General features: G+C 42.3%; 1 protein-coding gene across 2 annotated transcripts in view; it reads right to left on the reverse strand.

The window, feature by feature from the left end:
• Nucleotides 1–27095, reverse strand: part of LOC106568645 (fibrinogen C domain-containing protein 1) — a 258727-nt gene that overhangs the window by 76783 nt on the left and 154849 nt on the right. For both annotated transcript variants that reach the window (XM_014139159.3, XM_014139143.3), the window contains one exon: nt 10872–10968. In XM_014139159.3, the coding sequence (XP_013994634.1) occupies nt 10872–10968 (97 nt within the window). The remainder of the gene's footprint in view (nt 1–10871; nt 10969–27095) is intronic.

Below are 27095 nucleotides of genomic sequence, written 5' to 3' on the forward strand. Positions count from 1 at the left end.
AACTCTAGTCATTGGCGACTCCATTACCCGCAATATTAGACTTAAAAAGAATCATCCAGCGATCATACATTGTTTACCAGGGGGCAGGGCTACTGATGTCAAGGCTAATCTGAAGATGGTGCTGGCTAAGGCTAAAACTGGCGAGTGTAAAGAGTATAGGGATATTGTTATCCACGTCGGCACCATGGATGTTAGGATGAAACAGTCGGAGGTCACCAAGAGCAACATAGCTTCAGCGTGTATATTAGTTTGAAAGATGTGTCGCATCGAGTAATTGTTTCTGGCCCCCTCCCAGTTAGGGGGAGTGATGAGCACTACAGCAGAGTCTCACAACTCAATCGCTGGTTGAAAACTTTTTTCTGCCCCTCCCAAAAGATAGAATTTGAAGATAATTGGCCGTCTTTCTGGGACACACCCACAACCAGGACCAAGCCTGGCCTACTGAGGAGTGATGGACTTCATCCTAGCTGGAGGGGTGCTCTCATCTTATCAATCAACAGGGCTCTAACTCCTCTAGCTCCACAATGTGATAGTGTGCAGGCCAGGCAGCAGGCTGTTAGCCAGCCTGCTAGCTTAGTGGAGTCTGCCACTAGCACATTCAGTGTAGTCAGCTCTGCTATCCCCATTGAGACCGTTGTCTGTGCCTCGATCTAGGTTGGGCAAAAATAAACATGGTGGTGTTTGCTATCTCACTGGAATAAAGACCTCCATTCCTGTCATTATTGTGATATCTCACATCTCAAAATAGGGCTACTCAATGTTAGATCCCTCACTTTCAAGGCAGTTATAGTCAATTAACTAATCACTGATCACAATATTGATGTGATTGGCCTGACTGAAACATGGCTTAAGCATGATGAATTTACTGTGTTAAATGAGGCCTCTCCTCCTGGTTACACTAGTGACCATATCCCGCGCGCATCATTAGTGTTGCTAACATTTACGATAGCACATTTCTATTTACCCCCCCAAAATTACTGTGTTTTCGTATTTTGAGCTTCTAGTCATGAAATCTATGCAGACTACTCAATCACTTTTTATAGCTACTGCTTACAGGCCTCCTGGGCAGTATATAGAGTTCTTCACTGAGTTCCCTGAATTCCTATCGGACCTTGTAGTCATGGCAGATAATATTCACATCTTTGGTGACTTTAATATTCACATGGAAAAGTCCACAGACTCACTCCAAAAGGCTTTCGGAGCCATCATCGACTCAGTGGGTTTTGCCCAACATGTCTCCGGACCTACTACTCATTGCCACAGTCATACCCTGGATCTAGTTTTGTCCCGTGGAATAAATATTGTGGATGTAAATGTTTTTCCTCATAATCCTGGACTATCGGACCACCATCTTATTACGTTTGCAATCGCAACAAATAATCTGCTCAGACCCCAACCAAGGATCATCAAAAGCCATGCTTTAAATTCTCGGACAACCCAAAGATTCCTAGATGCCCTTCCAGACTCCCTCCACCTACCCAAGGATGTCAGAGTTCAAAAATCAGTTAATGACCTAACTGAGGATCTAAATTTAACCTTGCGTAATACCCTAGATGCAGTCACACCCATAAAAACAACAAACATTTGTCATAGAAAACTAGCTCCCTGGTATACAAAAAATCCCCACGCAATTGACCCAAATCAGTTCTGGGACATGTGGAACAATTTAAGCATGACAAAGCCACAATAATTAGCCATACAAGAATTAGCCATACAAGATGAAGGAATTTGGAAAACTTATTTTGATAATCTGTACCATTTTTGGTTGTTGACATCCTTGAATCAATCATTAAAAACAACCAAAATCGATTAGATTACCCAATAACCCAACAATAACTAAATGAAAAGCTAAACTCTATAAAACTAAAGAAGGCTTGTGGTCTAGATAACATCATATATGAAATGCTGAAAAAAAGCACACCTGAGTTGAAAATGTATGTCCTTAAATTTTTGGTACAAACTTCTGGCTGCATTCCTGATGTTTGGAATCAGGAGACAAATCAGACCCCAATCATTTTTTAATTTTACTAGGCAAGTCAGTTAAGAACAAATTCTTATTTTCAATGATGGCCTAGGAACAGTGGGTTAACTGCCTTGTTCAGGGGCAGAACAACAGATTTATACCTTGTCAGCTCAGGGATCCGAACTTGCAACCTTTCGGTTACCTTTCGGTTACCTTTCGGTTACCTTTCGGTTACCTTTCGGTTACCTTTCGGTTACCTTTCGGTTACCTTTCGGTTGTTACCTTTCGGTGGTTACCTTTCGGTGGTTACCTTTCGGTGGTTACTTTTCGGTGGTTACCTTTCGGTGGTTACCTTTCGGTGGTTACCTTTCGGTGGTTACCTTTCGGTGGTTACCTTTCGGTGGTTACCTTTCGGTGGTTACCTTTCGGTGGTTACCTTTCGGTGGTTACCTTTCGGTGGTTACCTTTCGGTGGTTACCTTTCGGTGGTTACCTTTCGGTGGTTACCTTTCGGTGGTTACCTTTCGGTGGTTACCTTTCGGTGGTTACCTTTCGGTGGTTACCTTTCGGTTACTAGCTCAACACTCTAACCACTAGGCTATCCTGCCGCCCCCAAAGGGAATTACAAGGGAATGTGTGTAAACAGCAACTTGGGAAAGGTTTTCTGTAGCATTTTGAATTGAAGAATCCAATCTTTTCTTCAAAAACAAAAAAAGTAATAAGTAAATGTCAAATTGGCTTTCTCCCTAACCATTGCACTACTTTTGGGGCGGCAGGTAGCCTATTGATTAGAGCGTTGGGCCAGTAACTGAAAGGTTGCTGGAACGAATCCCCGAGCTGACAAGGTAGAAATCTGTTGTTCTGCCCCTGAACAAGGTGGTTAACCTACTGTTCCCCAGTAGGCTGACATTGTAAATAAGAATGTGTTCTTAACTGACTTGTCTAGTTCAATTTAAAAAAAATATTGACCACATACATACACCAATTAATGAACACGTCCACCAAAAAAAAGAGGGCAAAATCTTTGCTTGCTTTATTGACTTTAAATAAGCATTCGATTCTATTTGGCATGAATGTCTATTCTTCAAATTCTCCAAAGTGGGCTAGGTGGTAAAGTGTATGACTTAATAAAATGTATGTACACAGGAAAAATGTTTTCAATAATAATAAAAAACCAAAGAACATACTTATTTTCGCAAAGTTGAGGTCTGAGACAAGTCCAAACCTTTTCAACATTTATATCAATAAATTAGCAGACATGTTGGAACATTCTGTAGCCCCAGGACTCACACTATTTGACACAGAGGTAAAATACCTGCTATATGGTGATGATTTGGTTATTCTATCACCAACCAAAGGGGGTCTTCAACAGAACCTTAACATTCTAGAGGTATTTTGCCATACTTGGGCCCTGGTAGTAAGTATAGATATATTTTTTAATTACTCATACCTTGGTCTGACCATATCTGCATTGGGAAACTTCAATATGGCAGTGAATGCACTCGAAGAAAAAGCCTGCAGAGCATTCATTGTATGCCATATTTGACAGCGTAGTCCTACCAATAGCTTTTTACGGAAGTGAGGTTTGGGCGGCCACTCAATAAACTGGACTTTAAAATGTGGGACAGACATCCAATTGAAGCCCTACAGGCAGAATTATGTTGGAAAATACACAGACTAATGCATGTAGGGCAGAATTAGGCCGCTACAAAAAAGACCATTAAAATTTTGGCTACACCTAAATTCAAGTCCAAATTCAAGCCTCCAATTTAAAGCACTTTAAACCCAAGAGCTGAGCCCAGAAATGAGCCCCCTCAGTCAGCTGGTGTTGGACCTAACCAACCAAGCTGACACCAGCACTGCTTCAAAAGAAAGAATTATAATAAACAAAATCATAAACCAATCAAAGGACTTATATTTACAACACAGGAAAAACGAAACAAAATTCCAAAGCCGACTAAATTGTTGTCTGGCTCTAAACAGAGAATATGAATTGGCTGATTATCTCTACTCTGTCAGAGGTAGAAACAGAGATGCACTTTCTCCTTTACTGTGAGAAATATACTGCTCAAAAAAATAAAGGGAACACTTAAACAACACATCCTAGATCTGAATGAAAGAAATAATGTTATTAAATACTTTTTTCTTTACATAGTTGAATGTGCTGTCAACAAAACCACACAAAAATAAATCAATGGAAATCCAATTTATCAACCCATGGAGGTCTGGATTTGGAGTCACACTCAAAATTAAAGTGGAAAACCACACTACAGGCTGATCCAACTTTGATGTAATGTCCTTAAAACAAGTCAAAATGAGGCTCAGTAGTGTGTGTGGCCTCCACGTGCCTGTATGACCTCCCTACAACGCCTGGACCCAGGGCCAACCGCACCAGCATATGGTCTCACAAGGGGTCTGAGGATCTCATCTCGTTACCTAATGGCAGTCAGGCTACCTCTGGCGAGCACATGGAGGGCTGTGCGGCCCCCCAAAGAAATGCCACCCCACACCATGACTGACCCACCGCCAAACCGGTCATGCTGGAGGATGTTGCAGGCAGCAGAACGTTCTCCACGGCGTCTCCAGACTCTGTCACATCTGTCACGTGCTCAGTGTGAACCTACTTTCATCTGTGAAGAGCACAGTGCGCCAGTGGCGAATTTGCCAATCTTGGTGTTCTCTGGCAAATGCCAAACGTCCTGCACGGTGTTGGGCTGTAAGCACAACCCCCACCTGTGGATGTTGGGCCCTCATACCACCCTCATGGAGTCTGTTTCTGACCGTTTGAGCAGACACATGCACATTTGTGGCCTGCTGGAGGTCATTTTGCAGGGCTCTGGCAGTGCTTCTCCTGCTCCTCCTTGCACAAAGGCGGAGGTAGCGGTCCTGCTGCTGGGTTGTTGCCCTCCTATGGCCTCCTCCACGTCTCCTGATGTACTGGCCTGTCTCCTGGTAGCGCCTCCATGCTCTGGACACTACGCTGACAGACACAGCAAACCTTCTTGCCACAGCTCGCATTGATGTGCCATCCTGGATGAGCTGCAATACCTGAGCCACTTGTGTGGGTTGTAGACTCCGTCTCATGCTACCACTAGAATGAAAGCACCGCCAACATTCAAAAGTGACCAAAACATCAGCCAGGAAGCATAGGAACTGAGAAGTGGTCTGTGGTCCCCACCTGCAGAACCACTCCTTTATTGGGGGTGTCTTGCTAATTGCCTACAATTTCCACCTGTTGTCTATTCCATTTGCACAACAGCATGTGAAATGTATTGTCAAACAGTGTTGCTTCCTAAGTGGACAGTTTGATTTCACAGAAGTGTGATTGACTTGGAGTTACATTGTGTTGCTTCAGTGTTCCCTTAATGTTTTTGAGCAGTGTATTCACAGCAAGTACTACAGTTATTCAAAATGTTAACTTATTAAACCCAGAGGAAAAACAAAAAATACTAATGGGCAAAGGAGCAATGGCTCGTCTTGCAGCCAAATATGTATTTGCCTGCCATAGCCTGAGGGACACTGAATAATAACATCTGCATAGTAAACAGTAACTTAGTTAGTATTCGTGTTATTGTTGTTACTATTATTGTTATTACTATTATTGTGATTATTGTTCCAAATATTAGTGGTATGGGTAGTAGGGGTGATGGCAATGATAGCAGTTTAATGATTGTGGTGGTAGTAGTAGTAGTAGTAGTAGTAGTAGTAGTAGTAGTAGTAGTAATGAATATGGTAGTTGTAGTACTGATGTAATGGTGAGGATGCCAGTTAATTATAAGTTAGTTATAGTTTCATTTTCCATGTCTAGCCTTTTATCCCTTCCTATATTTGTAAGCAAATGCCAGAATTGTATCCATCTCCTTAGCTATCACACTCTAATTCAACAGGGCATTCCACTGATTTCAAAACTCGGTCCTCTAGAAAGTGGAGAGCAACACTTTTGCAGTTCTACTAAGTGATATATTTAAAAAATAGCAGCGTTATAAAGGATTACCTACACATACTAACCAGCTCATGTTATAGACAGAAGCGTGCTACATGGCAGACCAATCTGAACTCATCTCTCGGCTTGTCCAGCCCATCCATTATCTCAGCGAATCATGGCTAATGGGAAGGTTCCTGTTTTTTTCCGTGGATAAACCAATTAGGCTCATAATTTAACAATTGTATTCGTATTTACAGATGGCATACGCTCGTTATTAACTTCTATGGGCTAGGTGGGACGCTAGCTGCTATGTGGGACGCACCTGCGGGACACAGCCAGTGAAAAATCAGGGCGGCAAATTCAAAAACAACAAAATGTCATAATTCAACTGTCTCAAACATACAACTATTTTACACCCTTTTAAAGATAAACTTCTCGTTAATCTAACCACATTGTCCGATTTCAAAAAGGCTTTACAGCGAAAGCAAAACATTAGATTATGTTAGGAGAGTACATAGACAAAAATAATCACACAGCCATTTTCTAAGCAAGGACATGTGTCAATAAAACCCAAACACAGCTAAATGAAGCACTAACCTTTGACGATCTTCATCAGATGACACTCCTAGGACATTATGTTACACAATACATGCATGTTTTGTTCGATAAAGTTCATATTTATATCCAAAAACAGCATTTTACGTTGGCGCGTGATGTTCAGAAAATGTATTCCCACCAAAACGTCCGGTGAATGTGCACATCAATTTACAAAAATACTCATCATAAATGTTGACAAAATATATAACAATTATTTAAAGAATTATACATAGACTACCCCTGGATGCAACCGCTGTGTCAGATTTTAAAATAGCTTTACGGAGAAAGCACATTTTTCAATATTCTGAGTACATAGCTCAGCCATCACGTTGAGCTATTCAGACACCCGCCAAGTTCGGGGCAACCTAAACTCAGAATTAGAATTAGAAATATTCTCTTACCTTTGCTGACCTTCGACAGAATGCACTCCCAGGACTGCTACTTCCACAAGAAATGTTGTTTTTGTTCGAAATAATCCATATTTATGTACAAATACCTCCGTTTTGTTCGTGCGTACAGATTACTTATTCAAAGGCATAACGCGTGAGGGCGGAACGAGAGACGACAAGTCAAAATGTTCCATTACCGTACTTAGAAGCATGTCAAACGCTGTTTAAAATCAATCTTTATGGTATTTTTAACGTAAAATTGCAATAATATTCCAACCGGACAATAGCATATTCATTCAAGAAGAAGGAGGGGCCCGCTCGCGGGACCGAGCATATCCAATCCCTTTGTTGCCAGGCAGACCACTCAGAAACTGAGCTCCTATTATCTGCCCAGTGACAGGAAAATGCTCAAACCACTTTCTGAAGGCTTTAGACAGCCAATGGAAGCCTTAGGAAGTGCAACGTCACCCCACAGACACTGTAGCTTCGATAGAGAATCAAAAGAAGAACTTCAATTCTCAGACTTTTCACTTCCTGCTTGGATCTTTCTCAGGTTTTTACCCGCCATATGCGTTCTGTTATACTCACAGACACCATTCAAACAGTTTTAGAAACTTCAGAGTGTTTTATATCAGAATCTACTATATGCATATTCTAGTTTCTGGGTCAGAGTAGTAACCTGTTTAAATTGGGTACGTTTTTCATCCGACCGTGAAAATACTGCCCGCTAGCCCAGACAGGTTAAGGCACATGAAAGTTTCTGCCAAAAACACATTTTGATCAAAAAGACATGTTTTGTTACTGTGGAATTGCCCAGTAGTAGTAGTGTGTACTGTAGTCTGCCGTGTAGTGGTAAGACCGTTGTTCTTGTATCCACTTTGCCTGTGATGTCTCTGCCTCTGCCTGCACAAGGTCAACCCATCTTATAATGCGCCTCGTTAAAAATAAACTAATGACTGCAGAGGGAACACAGGAAGAATAGCAGTGTTTTCGCCCCAATCACTTTCTTTTCCCCCTCTCCCTGGTTGTCCCTCGCTGCAACTAAAAATATAACCACGGCGCAGATTGCTGTGTTTATGGCTTTACATGCCACTCGCCATGTGATGAGTGGGGGAAATTTGGAGCACCATAATTGAGCCGTTAGACCCCCTGAGTGGTGTAAGTACATGTGATTACAGGATGTGTGTGTGTGTGTGTGTGTGTGTGTGTGTGTGTGTGTGTGTGTGTGTGTGTGTGTGTGTGTGTGTGTGTGTGTGTGTGTGTGTGTGTGTGTGTGTGTGTGTGTGTGTGTGCGCGCGTGTGTGTGTGTGTGTGTGTGCGCGCGTGTGTGTGTGTGTTAGGTGGTGCCGATTATTCAAATATGAGCGATTTGCAATGGCAGGCCTGTCTCTCTTTGTCAGAACCCTGAGATTGAAGAGCTCTCCAAAAACCACAAGAAGAGCGGGCCAGGAAAATGGAGGGATGGGGGAGGGAGAGAGAGATAGAGAGAGCACTCTGGGCACAGCGGGGTCGAGGAAACATTGATAACCTCTTATAGCCAGCAGGCCCTCCCTTCTCCTGCTGGTCCTGTCCTTCTCATTACCTGTCTTTAATGTGATAGGGCTGATGTGGTAGTCTACTAGTGGTCTGTAGGCTGGCAGTGCCTCTTTTTAAAAGATGCTAGTTTTACTTTACAGGTATATTAAATACTGTAGGAGTTGAAGACACACAGGCAACTTGCCCTTTTTCTCACTTAACTCAACATTTTTCATTGAAGTTTCTCTCCCTGCTTTCTTTTCCATCCCCTCTCCCACTCTCTCTTTCTCTCTCTCTCTCTCTCTCTTGCTCTTTCTATCTCTCTATTTCTCGTCCACTGCCCCTGTCTCTGTCTCTTTTTTCTCTTCCACTGGCCGTCTCCCTCTCTCTGTCCCTCTCTCTTTTATTCTCTCTCTTTCTCACTCTCTCTCTCTCGCTCTCTCTTTTCTCTCTCTCTTTCCCACTCTCTCTCGCTCTTTCTCTCTTTCTTTCTGTCTCTGCTTTCTCTTCTACTGCTCCCGTCTCTCTCTCTCTCAAATTCAAATTCAAGCTGATTAGGAAACTTCCTAACCTCTACAATATACATTGTAATCAAATAATGAAGAACCATAATATATAATGTTAGTAAATAATAATACAGATAAAAATAACAACAAAAAATTATAACAGTCAATAGTAGAAATAATAAATCTGGTGCTTCTGTCCCCAAGCAACAGCAGCACCTAGATCTTCTGCACAGAAGCACCAGATCATCAGCAAACAGTAGACATTTGACTTCAGATTCTAGTAGGGTGAGGCCGGGTGCTGCAGACTGTTCTCGTGCCCTCGCTAATTCATTGATATATAACTCTCAGTAAGACAAAGACAATGGTGTTCTAAAAAAAGGTCCAGTTGCCAGGACCACGAATATAAATTCCATCTAGACACCGTTGCCCTAGAGCACACAAAAAACATACACATACCCCGGCCTAAACATCAGTGCCACAGGTAACTTCCACAAAACTGTGGATGATCTGAGAAACAAGGCAAGAAGGGCCTTCTATGCCGTCAAAAGGAACATAAAATTCGACATAACAATTCGGATCTGGCTAAAAATACTTGAATCAGTTATAGAACCCATTGCCCTTTATAGTTGTGAGGTCTTGGGTCCGCTCACAAACCAGGAATTCACAAAATGTGACAAACACCAAATTGAGACTCTACATACAGAATTCTGCAAAAATATCTTCTGTGTACAACGTAAAACACCAAATAGTGAAAACACCAGTGAAGAACAAACACTATTGTAAATACAACCCATATTTTTGTTTATTTATTTTCCCTTTTGTACTTTAACTATTTGCACATAATATGACATTTGAAATGTCTTTATTATTTTGGAACTTTTGTGAGTGTAATGTTGACTGTTTATTTATTGTTTATTTCACTTTTATTTATTTTTTAGTTCACTTGCTTTGGCAACGTTAAAGCCCTAAAATTGAATTGAATTGAGAGAGAGAGAGTGAGTGAGAGTGATAGAGAGAGTGGGAGGGAGTGAAAGAGATTGAGAGAGAGAGGGAGAGAGAAGGAGAAAGAAAGAGAAAGAGGAGCAGCTAGTAAAGCACTGTCCAGCCTGTACACTCTTTTATAGTTCATGTTTGGCCCGAGGGGTGATTGTGGCTAAGTAGTCAACTACCCCTCTGAATGAGGAAGAGGAAGAGTACTCTGTGGTGCTCTCCCAATGACCTGCTGTATTTGTGGTTAAATGTAGTTAGATGAGTAATCGAGATGCTCCCTCAAAACCGATTTCCTCTCCACATATACAACCTGGTCTCAGAGCATTTCGTATTATTCTTTATGTAAATCCGCAATGCGCTATTTAGTATGATATGTTACATTTTGTATGGCATACATTAATTTATGAGTGTCCATCACCCATTTTGTATGATATGTTATGAATTACATTTCGTATTATATGTTACGAATTTGCAAAACTACAATATGTTATGAATTTGCAAAACGTACAATATGTAAGAAATTTTAGCTAGGTGGCTAGGTTGCTAAGGTTAGTTAGCTGGCTAACACTAGCTAGGCTAGGGGTTAAGGTTAGGGTTAAGGTTAAGTTTAGGAGTTAGGTTAAAGGTTTAAGGTTAGGGTTGGAGAAAGGGTTAGCTAAAATGTTTAAGGTTAAGGTTAGTGGAAGTGTTAGCTCACATGCTAAGTAGTTGCAAAGTAGCTAAAAAGTAGTAAAAGTAGTGAAAAGTAGTGAAAGTTGCTAATTAGCTAAAATGCTAAAGTTGTCCATGATGAGATTTGAATTCGCAACATTTAGGTTGCTAGTCGTTCGCATAATACACCCACCCATCCACCCCGACCAACCACACTACTTTCGTATTTGACCAGCACTCAAACCACTATCCCAAACTCTGCAATGGTCCTGGAACCAAGAACTGTGCCAAGGTACTTCTTGATCATTCACTCACAAATCAGACACACACGCTTACCTAGCCAGTGTTCTCCAGTGATCTTGCCAAATCCCTCACGGTAGGAGTCCCATCCTCTGAAGAAGTTGACCGAGCCATCTTCCCTGCGCTGGATCACCTGGAGAACACAGACAAAGACCAAGGGTTAGAGGTCAAGGCTATGAAACACCAGACACAGGTCATACAGGGGTTAGAGCTCAACGTTTGGAGGTCGGGGCTGGCCTGGGGTCAGCAGCGATACACTTCCTACCTGCTGTATCTTTCCAGTAGTAAGACGAGTCACAATGAAAAGTGCACAAATCATGTATCGAAGTCAAGAACACCAGTAAGTTACCTTCTCTCAGTCATACATTCTTCTGGTCTCAAAAATGAATAATGCACACGCTCTTCCCTTTGAAAAGGCATTTTTTTCATAAACGAATACAAATAATCCATTAGATCTTGATTGACTTCGAATAAAAACTTTATGGAATCTGCATACTTAATTAAAAGCTAAGAAAGTGAGGACAATTCTCTCTCATAATGCAATATCCCTCAATCTAAGGCCGGGTGAAAATGACATTATCCTCCACCCACTGTAACTCTATGAATGAAATGAAATTATTTCTATCAAGCTAAGCGATGTGTGAAGAAATAGAGTGATGCTTTGTATAAAAGAGACCTTTCAGCATGAAAAACAAAACAAGATATCTTAATACAGTTGAAGTCGGAAGTTTACATACACTTAGGTTGGAGTCATTAAAACTTGTTTATCAACCACTCCACAAATTTCTTGTTAACAAACAATAGTTTTGGCAAGTCGGTTAGGACATCAATTTTGTGCATGATACAAGTAATTGTTCCAACAATTGTTTACAGACAGATTATTTCACTTATAATTCACTGTATCACAATTCCAGTGGGTCATAAGTTTACATACAGTAAGTTGACTGTGACTTTAAACAGCTTGGAATATTCCAGAAAATGATGTCATGGCTTTAGAAGCTTCTGATAGGCTAATTGACATAATTTGAGTCAATTGGAGGTGTACCTGTGGATGTATTTCAAGGCCTACCTTCAAACTTACTGCCTCTTTGCTTGACATCATGGGAAAATCTAAAGAAATCAGCCAAAACTCAGAAGAAAAAAAAATTGTACACCTAAACAAGTCTGGTTCATTTTTGGGAGCAATTTCCAAACGCCTGAAAGTACCACGTTCATCTGTACAAACAATAGTACGCAAGTATAAACACCATGGGACCACGCAGCCGTCATACTGCTCAGGATGAAGACACGTTCCATATCCTAGAGATGAACGTACTTTGGTGTGAAAAGTGCAAATCAATCCCAGGACAGTAGCAAAGGACCTTGTAAAGATGCTGGAGGAAACAGGTACAAAAATATTTATATCCATAGTAAAATGAGTCCTATATCGACATAACCTGAAAGGCCACTCAGCAAGGAAGAAGCCACTGCTCCAAAACCGCCATAAAAAAGCCAGACTACGGTTTGCAACTGCACATGGGGACAAATATCATACTTTTTGGAGAAATGTCCTCTGGTTTGATGAAACAAAAATAGAACTGCTTGGCCATAATGACCACCGTTATGTTAGGAGGAAAAAGGGGGACGCTTGCAAGCCGAAAAACACCATCCCAACCATGAAGCATGGGGGTGGCAGCATCATGTTGTGGGTGTGCTTTGCTGCAGGAGGAACTGGTGCACTTCACAAAATAGATGGCATCATGAGGGAGGAACATTATGTGGATATATTGAAGCAAGATCTCAAGACAGGATGTTAAAGCTTGGTCGCAAATGAGTCTTCCAAATGGACAATGACTCCAAGCATACTTCCAAAGTTGTGGCAAAATGGCTTAAGGACAACAAAGTCAAGGTATTGGAGTGGCCATCACAAAGCCCTGACCTCAATCCTATAGAAAATTTGTGGGCAGAACTGAAAAAGCATGTGCGAGCAAGGAGGCCTACAATCCTGACTCAGTTACACCAGCTCTGTCAGGAGGAATGGGTCAAAATTCACCCAACCTATTGTGGGAAGCTTGTGGAAGCCTACCCGAAACGTTTGACCCAAGTTAAACAATTTAAAGGCGATGCTACCAAATACTAATTGAGTGTATGTAAACTTCTGACCCACTGGGAATGTGATGAAAGAAATAAAAGCTGAAATAAATCATTCTCTCTACTATTATTCTGACATTTCACATTCTTAAAATAAAGTGGTAATCCTAACTGACCTAAGCAAGGGAATTTTTACTCGGATTAAATGTCAGGAATTATGAAAAACTCAGTTTAAATGTATTTGGCTAAGGTGTATGGAAACTTCCGACTTCAACTGTATCTAGCAAACAGGGAACGTCCCAAGGATGTCCAGGGGACCATAATACAACATCCTGATGTTCCCGGGACATCCTAACAACTCTATTTTGCAGGGGATCGAGTCATCACAAGCAGCGGTTGAACAAAATGGGAAATGTGCTAGCACTGTGAAAAACTAATCTAAATGGAGAAGTACTCGGAATGATTACTAGTGAAGGTGCTGTTTGTGTTAATTAAAGTGGTCACAAGCAATTCTTGGATGCAGTTACTGTTCCACACCAATGAACAACCCACAACCTCCAAAGAATAGTGGTAGCAGTGGTAGGAATTAAAAGCCTTATTATTACAGCAAAATAGGCAAAAATTACTTACCAAAACAAACAAACAAAAATTAATGTCTACCAAGTAATCCTAATCAAAATCAACTCAATCCAAAACGGACACTCTTGCCATCAGTTTACAGAACACTGGTAGAAAGAGGTGGAAATAACTTGAACCGCTCCCTGGGCAAAACCATAGCCAAGCAGGCGTGCAACCAATTGTTAATTTGTTTATTTTGATCCCTATTAGCTTTTTCAGAAGTAGCAGCTGCTCTTCCTGTGGTCCACAAGAAACCCAAAACATGACGAGTAACAAAACACTGATAAACAAGGACAGTCACACAAATGTAAAATATAACGATATTCAAACGAACCCGGGGGAAAAAGGGGTGCACGCTTATCAAGCGTGAACGGGTGTAGTCCTAGAAAAGTTGGCTGCGGGGCAAGTCATAGTTAATTCAAGAGCATGTGGGAGAGTAGTGTCCCTATCACATCAACCAAGAGCAATTTGCTGAGAGAATCCATACGGATTTAACGATGCTTTTTCTGATCAACCAGCAATTTATGATTATTGTTCTCCTCTTCATCATCCTCATCTTCTCTTCATCGTCATCCTCATCAAAATGAGGTTCGTTTGAATGGGCGGAGAAACAGGGGAGCAGAGCAGATGAGGCCAGCATCTTGTAAAACATGTTGCTTGTTTTGTAGGCTTACAGCCAGTAGCCTTCCATATTGTGAGGATATGTGAGTGCCAGAAAGTTGTCGTTTTCCATGCTGTTCATCTATAGGACTGATTTGTCTTGTGTTATTTACTTGTGTTATTTATGCTGGCAATTTAGACACTCAAAATCAAGGGCAAGGAAAATATTTTCTGCTAAAATCTCTAGTAGTCATATTGTCAGGATTATTTACTTTTCATGGGGCCTTACTCCCTCTGTCAGTAGGAGAGGTAGTAAAGACCTTTGGGTCCAGACAGAGACAATCAAACACAACAACAGGAGATGCAACACAGTAGTTGCAAACCCATCTCAGTAAATTCTCCTTTGTGTCATAACTACCTCTCTCTCCCATTCTCCTCAGCAGTCCCTCACCCCCTCTCTAAAATGAAGGAGAAAAGTGCAAGTTGAGTGGAGGCCCTGAGTGATGATAGGTATTAGAACACGATGGAGAGAGGCTTTTGTTTTCACATACTCTTGCTCTCTCTTTCACTCTCTCTCATTATCTCTCTCTCCTCCTCTACCTATCTCTTTGTCTACCCCTGTCTCTCTCTCCCTTTCTCCTCTTGCATTCTCCCTCTTTCTCCCTCTGCCTCTCTCCTTTTTTGCCTCATTCTCTCTCTCTCTCTCTCTCTCTGAATGTCACTACAGTTAGCTCTAACCCAGAGGCAGCATGGTAGCAACAAGGTTTAAAATGCAACAGCGAGACCATGAATCTTATCTTGTAAATAATACACCAATCACATCCAGCCAAAAGAGAGAAACCGCCCTCCATTCGTTTCCCTATAGCAGCTTAAACTACATGGCTGAGTTCTGTTAGAGAGATTTTTGCTCTTTTACACACTTTCTCTAGCTGATAATAAGTACATTATCTCATTCTTGTTCACTTTGGCAGTGCCCTTTTGGAGGTATATCTTACACCTGTTATCTTGTTTCTGAAAGAGCCGAACTGTAAGGCTGGAAGCACCTGAGAGGTGTCAGAGATTTCTGATAGATATATATGTTCACTTTGGGGTGTAAGGAGGTCGAAATAGAGAATATCTAGAAGAATGTGAAAACAGAGGATGAGTTCCAAAGAGCTATCATTCTGACTCACCCCATTCACATTCCTACCATCTAATCTTTGTAAAGAATAGGGTTGTACAATTCCAGTAACGTTCCCAAAATTCCCAGGTATTCCATAAATCCTGATTCCCAAAATCAGGAGGGAACAAATAGGACATCCGGAATCCTCTATCCCCAATTTTTGGATAAACTGGGAATTTTGGGAAAGTTACCAGAATTTTGCAACCCTAGAAAATAATGTTAATTTAAGGAAGATACATTCATGTATGTTAATCTATCCTTGGGAAAATCAATGCAATGGGTTAATAATATAATATACCTTGGCTAGACATTTTGTTAGCACTACTTGTCTTCTATGTTCTTTAACAAAACTTCCCAGTCTGTCAAATCAATTCTACTTATTAATCACTTTGGTCACTTAGCCTATACAGTGAGAGTAGAGAGCTGCCCCCTGGTCCTTGGTGCCTGGTCTGAACCAGCTTCAGCCACTCTGCTAGTTGCATCTTTTCCACCAGCCAGATTAGCGATTAGCTTGGCTAGCGCCTCCACAGATTAGAGTTAACACCCCTTGGGGCAGTTGTGGCCTGCCTGCTTTCCTGCCTGAACAGACGCACATGTACACACACAAACAGACCTACACACTGCCTGGGTCTCCTGCTCAGTAATACGGCATATCCTCCTCACTCAGGTTTAATTGCCTATTGACCCTGGTGGTGGTGTATGTGATCTCCAGAGCCACGGGACACTGCTTCGCACAGACACTGATCATTTCTCCTCACACACCATTACTGTCTCTGGCTGGACGGTGGCTTAGGAGGCGGTGGAGGGTTCAAAGGGGGCAGAGGCAGAGGAAGTGTGTGTGTGTGTGTGTGTGTGTGTGTGTGTGTGTGTGTGTGTGTGTGTGTGTGTGTGTGTGTGTGTGTGTGTGTGTGTGTGTGTGTGTGTGTGTGTGTGTGTGTGAGATTGTGTGAGATTGTGTGTGATTGTGTGTGTGTCTGTGTGCAAGTGTGTGTGTGTGTGTACTTTTCATGCAACCGTGTATCCAAGAGTGTGTTTGCTGGGGAGACTGGACTCGTTCTGCTTCAGGCCAAGGTTTCATTGATGCAGAAAAAAAACATGCAGAAGCATGTAGCATAGAGGAGAATAAAACAGGCAACAGCTCCAGCCCCCTCTCCTTCTCTCTCTCCTTCTCATGCTTACTCACACATACAACCCTAAAGGACTCCTTCCTCTCCATTGCGGAAATTCAGAATACAGGAGAATACAGGAGGATAAAAAATAATGAAAGAAAAAACAAATATGGGGGTTTCAACCAGCTTTGGGGTCCAGGGAGAAACTGCTCACTTGTATTATCCGTGAAGATGCCTAAATCAGCTGTTTAGTCAAGGTTAAAGAATGTAGTTCAAATCAAGGGTACTGTATGTAGCAGTAGGCCAACACAACTGTGTATAAGTGTTTGAACGTGTGTGTGTGTGTGTTTGGGGGCATTCAAGTCTTGGATTACACTTGGCCACGGACCTTAGCTGTCAGTCAATCAAGAAAGAGTTTCAAACTCCTCCCATGCAACCCCCCCCCCCCCTTCCATCCCATTCAATCCATGCTCTAGCCAGTAGACAGCTGCAGGCAGAATATAGCCTAAGCAGTAAAAATGTGTTATTCATGGTCTAGCTCTGTTTAAGGAGATGACTGTGTCACCGTATTTGACCCTCTATGACACTATTACACTAATAAAGAGAGGGGTGAGAGCCTGTCATCTCATCTACCGCCTTACGACAACAACAGCTTTCACACAGCCGACGGCAGCCATTTTAAACTAAAAGGTGGAATGAGGACTGAGTGTTCCAGAAATCTCTACAGAGCTGAGCTGTTCTCAAAGACAACAGCCAGAAGGAGAGAGAATGAAGTAATGACCCAGGGGCTGTTTCTTTCTTTCTTTCATTTTTTCATTCTGCCCCTCACAGACACTGATAATTTCCTCTCACACACCATTACTGTCTCTGGCTGGCAGGTGGCTTAGGAGGCAGTGGAGGGTTCAAAGGGGGCAGAGGAAGTGAGTGTGTGTGTAATTGCGTTTGTGTGTGTGTGTGTGTGTGTGTGTGTGTGTGTGTGTGTGTGTGTGTGTGTGTGTGTGTGTGTGTGTGTGTGTGTGTGTGTGTGTGTGTGTGTGTGTGTGTGTGTGTGTGGGTGTGTGTGTGTGTGTGTATGTGTGTGTGTGATTTTCATTCAAGCATGTGTGCAAGAGTGTATGTTTGCTGGGGAGACTCATTCCGCTTCAGGCCAAGGTTTCATTGATGCATAAAAAAAACATGCGGAAGAAGCATGTAGAATAGAGGAGAGAAAAAAGGCAACGGCTCCAGCTCCCTCTCCACCTACATCTCTCTCTCCTTCTCACCCTTACTCACACACGCAACCCCAATGGACCATGCGCGTGTGTTTGGGGGCATTTGAGTCTTGGATTTCACTTGGCCACGGACATTAGCTGTCAGTCAATGAAGAAAGAGGTTCAACTTCCTCCCACACAAATCTTGCAGTTTAAAGCTGCAAATCTACATATTTTGCCATGGGCGGAGAGAAGATTTTGCGATTTTATAACTAATTTCATGAAATTCTACTCATTTTGCCATGGGGCAGAGAGAAAAATGTGCAGTTTTACAGCAAATTTCAAGCCAGCAATTTTAAACTAAACGGTGGAATGAGGACTAAGTGTTCCTGAACTCTCTAAAGATCAGAGCTGTCCTCAAAGACAGTAGTCATAACAACAACACAATGACAAAATATGTTTTTTTTTATACTCAGAGAGAGGAGAGAGGAGGAAGTAATGACCACGGGGCTGTTTCTTCTTTCTTTCGCTGTGCGTGTTCTGACTTGATCCAGTCTCCCGGTAATATGTTTTTGGAGATTCATTATTTATTTGGAGCTCTTTAAAATGCTCAACAAAGCCAAACATCCCAGCTCTCAAAGCTATACGCCTGCAGAAATATAACGCTATCGTTATCAATTCTCAACAATGGTCACCAGATAATTTTTTTTATCTCAGACAGTGTGTATTATAAGAAGGTTCGCTAACTATGCCACTAGCTCACAATACAGGTAAATGCTGTCAGACTTTCTTCACAATAGACCTGAAATGCGAGAATCTTTAGCCATTCAAATGCACTGTAATGGATTATATGGCGTCATTTAGCTTAATACAAAGGGAGGCCTTTCAGATAAGCAAACAATAATTGCATCAATAGGCCTAATTTCTGATATTAATACAGCTCTCTGTGTAATTATCTCTCTCTTGCTCTACCTCTCTTTATTTCTCTCTCTCTCTCTCTCTTTCTCTCCTATTTCTCTCTCGTGTCTCTCGCCCCCTCCTCGCCTTCTCTACTTCCTCTCTCTCCCTCGCTCTTTCTCACCCTCGCTCTCTCTTTCTTGTCCCCTCTAGCCATCCCCCCATCTCCCTTTCCCTCTCAGGATCACAGGGAAAAGTTCACTCATAATGTCATATTTGATATTGACGGATCCTGATTTTTTGCTAAGTGGGGATTTGTTGTCTTGAGCCCTTTATCGTCTAATTAAGTTAGGCCTGGCATTTTCAACCAAAGTGACACGAATCAGGGTGAAAATGTCAACCAAATCTGTCAGCAGCGTCATTAGATGACAAACTCCCAATTAAGCTTGAGAAACAAAAAATGTAAATGTAAATAAGCTATCACACCTTGACCAAACCAGCCCCGCGTGTGCATCTGCATCTGCGTGTGCATCTGCGTGTGCATCTGCGTGTGCATCTGCATGTGCCATCGTGCACATGTTGATTTTGTCGATCCCCACCAGACACGATCAAAACCAACTGTGAACAAAATATATTAATTTGGGTACAGGTCGAAACACACAATAATTATTCATGGGTATTTATCTAGCTTATTGTTGCTAGCTAATTTGTCCTGGGAGATAAACATTGGGTTGTTATTTTACCTGAAATGCTGGATCTTTGTTGAATTGTATCTTTGTTGAATTTTAACCCATTTTGAGTCATACAAAATCATGTGTATCTACTCCAACAATTAATCCACAGATAAAAGGGGAAACATTTTTTTGTTAGTTTTCTTTGATTAATCTCTCCTCGTTCATGTTTCAATTACCCACGTGGGTAAGTATGATCGTGAAATGGGAGAGGCGGGACTGAGCGTGTCAGGCGTCTCTATGCGTCTCGGTTTCATTAAAAGCGCATCAACGGCATCGTCCCCACAGTGACTGTACGTACATACCACAACCAAAAAACATGGATTACAGGCAACATCAGCACTGAGCTAAAGGCTAGATCTGCTGCCTTCAAGGAGTGGTACACTAATCTGGACGCGTATAAGAAATACCGCTACAACCTCCGACGAGCCATCAAACAGGCGAAGCATCAATACAGGACTAAGATTGAATCATACTACACCAGCTTTCATGCTCGATGGATGTGGCAGGGCTTGCAAACTATCCCCGATTATAAAAGGAAACCCAGCCATGAGTTGCCCAGCGACGTGAGCCTACCAGACAAGCTAAAAGCCTTCTATGCTCACTTCGAAGCAAGCAACACTAAACCATGCATGAGAGCACCAGCTGTTCCGGATGAATGTGTGATCTCGCTCCCCATAGCTGATGTGAGTAAGACCTTAAAACAGGTTAACATTCACAATGTTGCGGGCCAGACGGAATACCAAGGCATGTCCTCAGAGCATGTGTTGACCAGCTGGCAAGTCGCTCACTGATATTTTCAACCTATACCCGAACCGGTCTGTCATAACAACTTTGTTCGAGCGGACCACCATAGTCTCCATGACCAAGAACACCAAGGTAACCTGCCTAAATTACTATTGCCCCTTAGCACTCACATCTATAGACATGAAATGCTTTGAAAGTCTGGTCATGGCTCATATCAACACCATCCTCCCAGACACCCTGGACCCACTCCAATGCGTATACCACCCCAACAGATCCCCAGATGAGGTAATCTCTATTTCACTCCACACTGACCTCACCCACCTGTAAAAAATGAATATCTATGTAAGAAAACGTTTCATTGACTACAGCTCAGCATTTAACCTGTTATGGCTAGGGGGCAGTATTTTCACGGCTGGATAAAAAACGTACCCGATTTAATCTGGTTACTACTCCTGCCCAGTAACTAGAATATGCATATAATTATTGGCTTTGGATAGAAAACACTCCAAAGTTTCTAAAACTGTTTGAATGGTGTCTGAGAGTATAACAGAACTCAAATGGCAGGTCAAAACCTGAGAGATTCCTTTACAGGAAGTGGCCTGTCTGACCATTTCTTGAACTTCTTTGCCATCTTTATCTTTTACAAAGGATCTCTGCTCTAACGTGACACTTCCTACGTCTTCCATGGGCTCTCAGAGCCCGGGAAAAACCTGAATGTCGTCATCCCAGCCCCAGGCTGAAACACATTATCGCCTTTCTCAAGTGGCCGATCAAGGGACTGTGGGCTTAGGCGCGTGTCCTGGCCGCCCCCGTCTTTGTGATTTTTCCTCTGTTTGCCGAAAAGGAGATTCCCGGTCGGAATATTATCGCTTTTTTACGAGATAAATTGCATAAAAATTGATTTTAAATAGCGGTTGACATGCTTCGAAGTACGGTAATGGAATATTTAGAATTTTTTTGTCACGAATTGCGCCATGCGCACGACCCTGATTTACCATTTCGGATAGTGTCTGGGACACACGAACAAAACGCCGCTATTCGGATATAACGATGGATTATTTTGGACCAAACCAACATTTGTTATTGAAGTAGCAGTCCTGGGAGTGCATTCTGACGAAGACAACAAAAGGTAATCAAACTTTTATAATAGTAAATCTGATTTTTGTGAAGGCTAAACTTGCCGGGTGTCTAAATAGCTAGCCCGTGATGGCTGGGCTATGTACTTAGAATATTGCAAAATGTGCTTTCACCAAAAAGCTATTTTAAAATCGGACATATCGAGTGCATAGAGGAGTTCTGTATCTATAATTCTTAAAATAATTGTTATGCTTTTTGTGAACGTTTATCGTGAGTAATTTAGTAAATTGTTAGCAAATTCCCTGGAAGTTTGCGGGGGGTATGCTAGTTCTGAACGTCACATGCTAATGTAAAAAGCTGTTTTTTGATATAAATATGAACTTGATTGAACAAAACATGCATGTATTGTATAACATAATGTCCTAGGTGTGTCATCTGATGAAGATCATCAAAGGTTAGTGCTGCATTTAGCTATCTTCTGGGTTTTTGTGACATTATATGCTAGCTTGAAAAATGGGTGTCTGATTATTTCTGGCTTGGTACTCTGCTGACATAATCTAATGTTTTGCTTTCGCTGTAAAGCCTTTTTGAAATCGGACAATGTGGTTACATCAAGGAGAAGTTTCTCTTTCAAATTATATAAAATAGTTGTATGTTTGAGAAAGTAGAATTATGACATTTTGTTGTTTTGAATTTGCCACCCTGATATTTCACTGGCTGTGTCCCGCAGGCGCTAGCGTCCCACGTAGCCCATAGAAGTTATTAAGTGTGGCAGTGTGGTTCCAGGACATCAACCTCTCCCTCAATGTCAGCAAGACAAAGGAGCTGATCGCAGACTACAGGATACGGAGAGGCAAACATGCTCCAATCCACATTGATGGGGCAGTAATGGAGCGGGTCAACAGCTTCAACTTCCTCGGTGTCCACATCACTAAGGAATTAGCATGGTCCTCACACACCAACACAGTTGTAAACAGGGCACGACAGTGCCTCTTTCCCGTCAGGAGGCTGAAAAGATTTGGCAATCAGATCCTCAAAAAGTTCTTCAGCTGCTCCATTGAGAGTATCTTGATTGGCTGCATCACAAATTGGTACGGCAACTGCAGGCACCCGACTGCAAATCACTACAGACGGTGGTGAGTAGGGCCCAGTAAATCACTGTAGCTCCCTGCCATCCAGGACCTATATTCCAGGCGGTGTCAGAGGAAGGTCCCAAATATTTTCAATGAATCCAGCCACCCAAGCCATAGTTCTACCTGCTAGAAGAAAAAGTAACGCACACCTATTTAGGCAAGGTGCTGGATAGCGGAGTAGAAAACTTGAAAATAAAGGAGAGCCGCAAACTATAGGAGCTCAGTTGCCAAAAATTTCATTTTTGCATCTGAGCTCCTAGAGTTTGCGGCTCTCCATTACTTAGTTCTACCTGCTACCACACGGAAAGCAGGAGCAGGGAGAACCAAAAGGAACCTTAACAACTTTTAACCCCAAGCCATAAGACTGCTAAACAAGACCGCTAAATAGCTAATCAAATGGCTACCCAGACTACCTGCACTGACCCTCCCTTGCACTGACTCTATGCACACACACTAGGCTCTACCCATTTGACAGCAGTAAATAGCTAGAGCTAATTTTCTGCATTTCTATGCATTGCCATGACTAATGCTGTGCTCGTCTGCACAAGAATAATCACAAAACCAATATGGCTAAATAAATTGTTTTTTAAATGTTCTATTCTCCTTGATTGTCTAGCATTTATTTTGGTGATTGTTAGTTCTAAAATAAATATATAGGTCCATTATCTTTTATAAATACTTTATATCTGCATTTTTCCATCCCAAAAATGTATAATAAAAAACAAATATCCCAACAAATATGGCAATATTTTTTTTACACTGTCTGGTCATAAGAACCACTTCCAAGATGGCATAGCAGTCAGACACCTTTGTCCTCCTCTTGTCGTGTCCCGTGTATATATATATTTACATATTTTCTTCGCTTATCTTTTTATATTTTTTTTTCTAAAAACTCAACCTCAAAACACTCTCCTGCAACCCGCCTCACCAATTAAAAAAAAAAGAATTATTTACCTCAAATCTGAAATCCACAACAGAAGCTAGCCAGAGGTTAGCCAGAGGCTGGCCAGTTCACTGGCTAACGTTGGAGTTCAGCTAGCCACGGTTGGCGGTCATCAGCTATCCCTTAGCTCGAAAAGCTATCGCCAGTTTTGAACAGCCCGACTCAGACCAGAGCATACCGGACCTATTTTTCTCTCCATATCCCCGGATTTCTACCGCAGGCTCTGGACATTTACACCTGGATCTTGCAGCTAGCTAGCTGCTACCCGAGTGACTATTGGCTAATGTCGGTCCCGGAGCTAACATCAATTATTCCGGAGCTAGCCAGCTGAAGAGTTCCATCAGCCATTCCTGGGCTACAATCACCTATACGGACCCGTTTTACAGCCGATGCGGAACACCATAGGGCCTTCACAACTGGACTACCAACGTTATCTGCCCGAGGGAGTTATCCAACTGGCCCCTCCGTCACGACGTAACCTGAACGTCCATCACATCCTACCATACCTTTGACTGTATATTATACCTTGAAGCTATTTTATCGCCCCCAGAAACCTGCTCCTTTTACTCTCTATTCCGGACATCATAAACAACCAATACTCATAGCTTTTAGCCGTACCCTTATCCTGCTCCTCCTCGGTTCCTCTGGTGATGTAGCGGTGAATCCCGGCCCTGCAATGCCTAACTCCACACCTTTCCCCAGGCGCTCTCTTTTGATGACTTCTGTAACCGAAATAGCCTTGGTTTCATGCATGTTAACATTAGAAGCCTCCTCCCTAAGTTTGTTTTATTCACTGCTTTAGCACACTCTGCCAACCCGGATGTCCTAGCCGTGTCTGAATCCTGGCTTAGGAAGTCCACCAAAACTCTGAAATCTTCATCCCTAACTACAACATTTTCAGACAAGATAGAATGGCCAAAGGGGGCGGTGTTGCAATCTACTGCAGAGATAGTATGCAGAGTTATGTCCTACTATCCAGGTCTGTACCCAAACAATTTGAAATTCTACTTTTAAAAATCCATCTCTCTAAAAACAAGTCTCTCACCGTCGCCGCCTGCTATAGACCATCCTCTGCCCCCAGCTGTGCTCTTGACACCATATGTGAACTGATTGCCCCCCATCTATCTTCAGAGCTCGTGCTGCTAGGTGACCTAAACTGGGACATGCTTAACACCCCAGCCATCCTACAATCTAAGCTTGACGCCCTCAATCTCACACAAATTAGCAATGAACCTACCAAGTACCACCCCAAAGCCGTAAACACGGGCACCCTCATAGATATCATCCTAACCAACTTTCCCTCTAAATACACCTCTGTTGTTTTCAACCAAGATCTCAGCGATCACTGCCTCATTGTCTGAAACCGTAATGGGTCAGCGGTCAAACGACCTCCACTCATCACTGTCAAACGCTCCCTGAAACATTTCAATGAGCAAGCCTTTCTAATCAACCTGGCCCGGGTATCCTGGAAGGATATTGACCTCATCCCGTCAGTAGAGGATGTCTGGCTATTTCTTTTAAATGCCTTCCTCACCATCTTAAATAAGCATGCCCCATTCAAGAAATTTAGAACCAGGAACAGATATAGCCCTTGGTTTTCTCCAGACCTGACTGCCCTTAACCAACACAAAAACATCCTGTGGCGTTCTGCATTAGCATCGAACAGCCCCCGTGATATGCAACTTTTCAGGGAAGTTAGAAACCAATATACACAGGCAGTTAGAAAAGCCAAGGCTAGCTTTTTCAAGCAGAAATTTGCTTCCTGCAACGCAAACTCAAAAAAGTTCTGGGACAATGTAAAGTCCATGGAGAATAAGAACACCTCCTCCCAGCTGCCCACTGCACTGAGGATAGGAAACTCTGTCACCTCTGATAAATCCACTATAATTGAGAATTTCAATAAGCATTTTTCTACGGCTGGCCATGCTTTCCACCTGGCTACCCCTACCGCAGTCAACAGCACTGCACCCCCCACAGCTACTCGCCCAAGCCTTCCCCATTTCTCCTTTTCCCAAATCCAGTCAGCTGATGTTCTGAAAGAGCTGCAAAATCTGGATCCCTACAAATCAGCCGGGCTAGACAATCTGAACCCTTTCTTTCTAAAATGATCTGCCGAAATTGTTGCTACCCCTATTACTAGCCTGTTCAACCTCTTTCGTGTCGTCTGAGATTCAAAAAGATTAGAAAGCAGCTGCTGTCATCCCCCTCTTCAAAGTAGGGGACACTGAAGGACCGGTAGGATGGTCAGTTTTACGAGGGTATGTTTGGCAGCATGAGTGAAGGATGCTTTGTTTCGAAATAGGAAGCCGATTCTCAATTTAATTTTGGATTGGAGATGTTTAATATGAGTCTGGAAGGAGAGTTTACAGTCTAATCAGACACCTACGTATTTGTAGTTGTCCACATATTCTAAGTCAGAACCGTCCAGAGAAGTGATGCTGGACGGGCAGGCAGGTGCAGGCAGCGATCGGTTGAAGAGCATGCATTTAGTTTTACTTGCATTTAAGAGCAGTTGGAGGCCACGGAAGGAGAGTTGTATGTTATTGAAGCTCATCTGGAGGTTAGTTAACACAGTGTCCAACAAAGGGCCAGAGGTATACAGAATGGTGTCGTCTGCGTAGAGGTGGATCAAAGAATCACTAGCAGCGAGAGCAACATCATTGATGTATACAGAGAAGAGAGTCAGCCCGCGAATTGAACCATGTGGCACCCCCATAGAGACTGCCAGAGGTCCGGACAACAGGCCCTCCGATTTGACATACTGAACTCTATCGGAGAAGTAGTTGGTGAACCAAGCGAGGCAATCATTTGAGAAACCAAGGCTGTTGAGTCTGCCAATAAGAATGTTGTGATTGACAGAGTCGAAAGCCTTAGCCATGTCGATGAATACTGCTGCACAGTAATGTCTCTTATCGATTGCGGTTATGATATCGTTTAGGACCTTGAGCGTGGCTGAGGTGCACCCATGACCAGCTCTGAAACCAGATTGCATAGCGGAGAAGGTACGGTGAGATTCGAAATGGTCGGTAATCTGTTTGTTAACTTGTTAAAATACGCTTAGGCAGTCCGTCCAAGGATTTCAGTGGCAGAACATTTCCTGATACTTACACTGACACACAGACACACACAGACACACACAGACACACACACACCAAACGCACACTCACACAGACTTTCACACTCACCACATATGCTGCTGCTACTGTCTATTATCTATCCTGTTGCCTAGTCACTTTACCCCTACAATATGTGTACAGTATATAGCTACCTCAATTACATCGTACCCCTGCACAGTGACTCGGTACTGGTACTCCCTGTATATAGCCATGTTATTTTTACTTGTTATTGTTGTTCATTATTCACTGTGTATTTATTCCTCACCACTATTTCTATTTTTAATTTACATTTTTATCTTTAATACCGCATTGCTGGAAAAGGACCCGTGAGTAAGCATTTCACATGTTGCTTATGAAGCATGTGACAAATACAATTTTATTTTATTTTCAAATAGAACCAAGTTCTATTTTAGCGCTTGGTTCCGCAGATGCCCATTGATGCACGAGAGGCAGTTTGGATGAAATGATTGAATAACATGATTGTGTACATTTATTTAGCAACGCTCACATACACAATGTGGCCGGTCTAGTCAGGGTGTTAGTAGGGCATTGCTTTTATCCACTATTCTACAAACCTTCTCCATCTCCCTAATGAAATCCATTTTGAGTCTAACTTCGTTGTTTTCACGAGAGACACCCAGTTGATTGACAGTTCATTGATGATGTTTATACTTCAACTTTTCGTCTCCAAACTCACCCAGATATATACAGTAGGTATTTTATGAAGCCTATAAAATATGTGTCATTATCTGCATCCCAAATGGTAACTTATTTCCTATGTTATGTACTACAGGGAATAGGGTGCCATTTGGAACGCACATATTGACAAGCTCTTCCCATGGTTAATGATCAGGGATGTGATCTATT

The sequence above is a fragment of the Salmo salar genome, chromosome 01 (assembly GCF_965601325.2).
Source record: "Salmo salar chromosome 01, fSalSal1, whole genome shotgun sequence".
Taxonomy (NCBI): domain Eukaryota; kingdom Metazoa; phylum Chordata; class Actinopteri; order Salmoniformes; family Salmonidae; genus Salmo; species Salmo salar.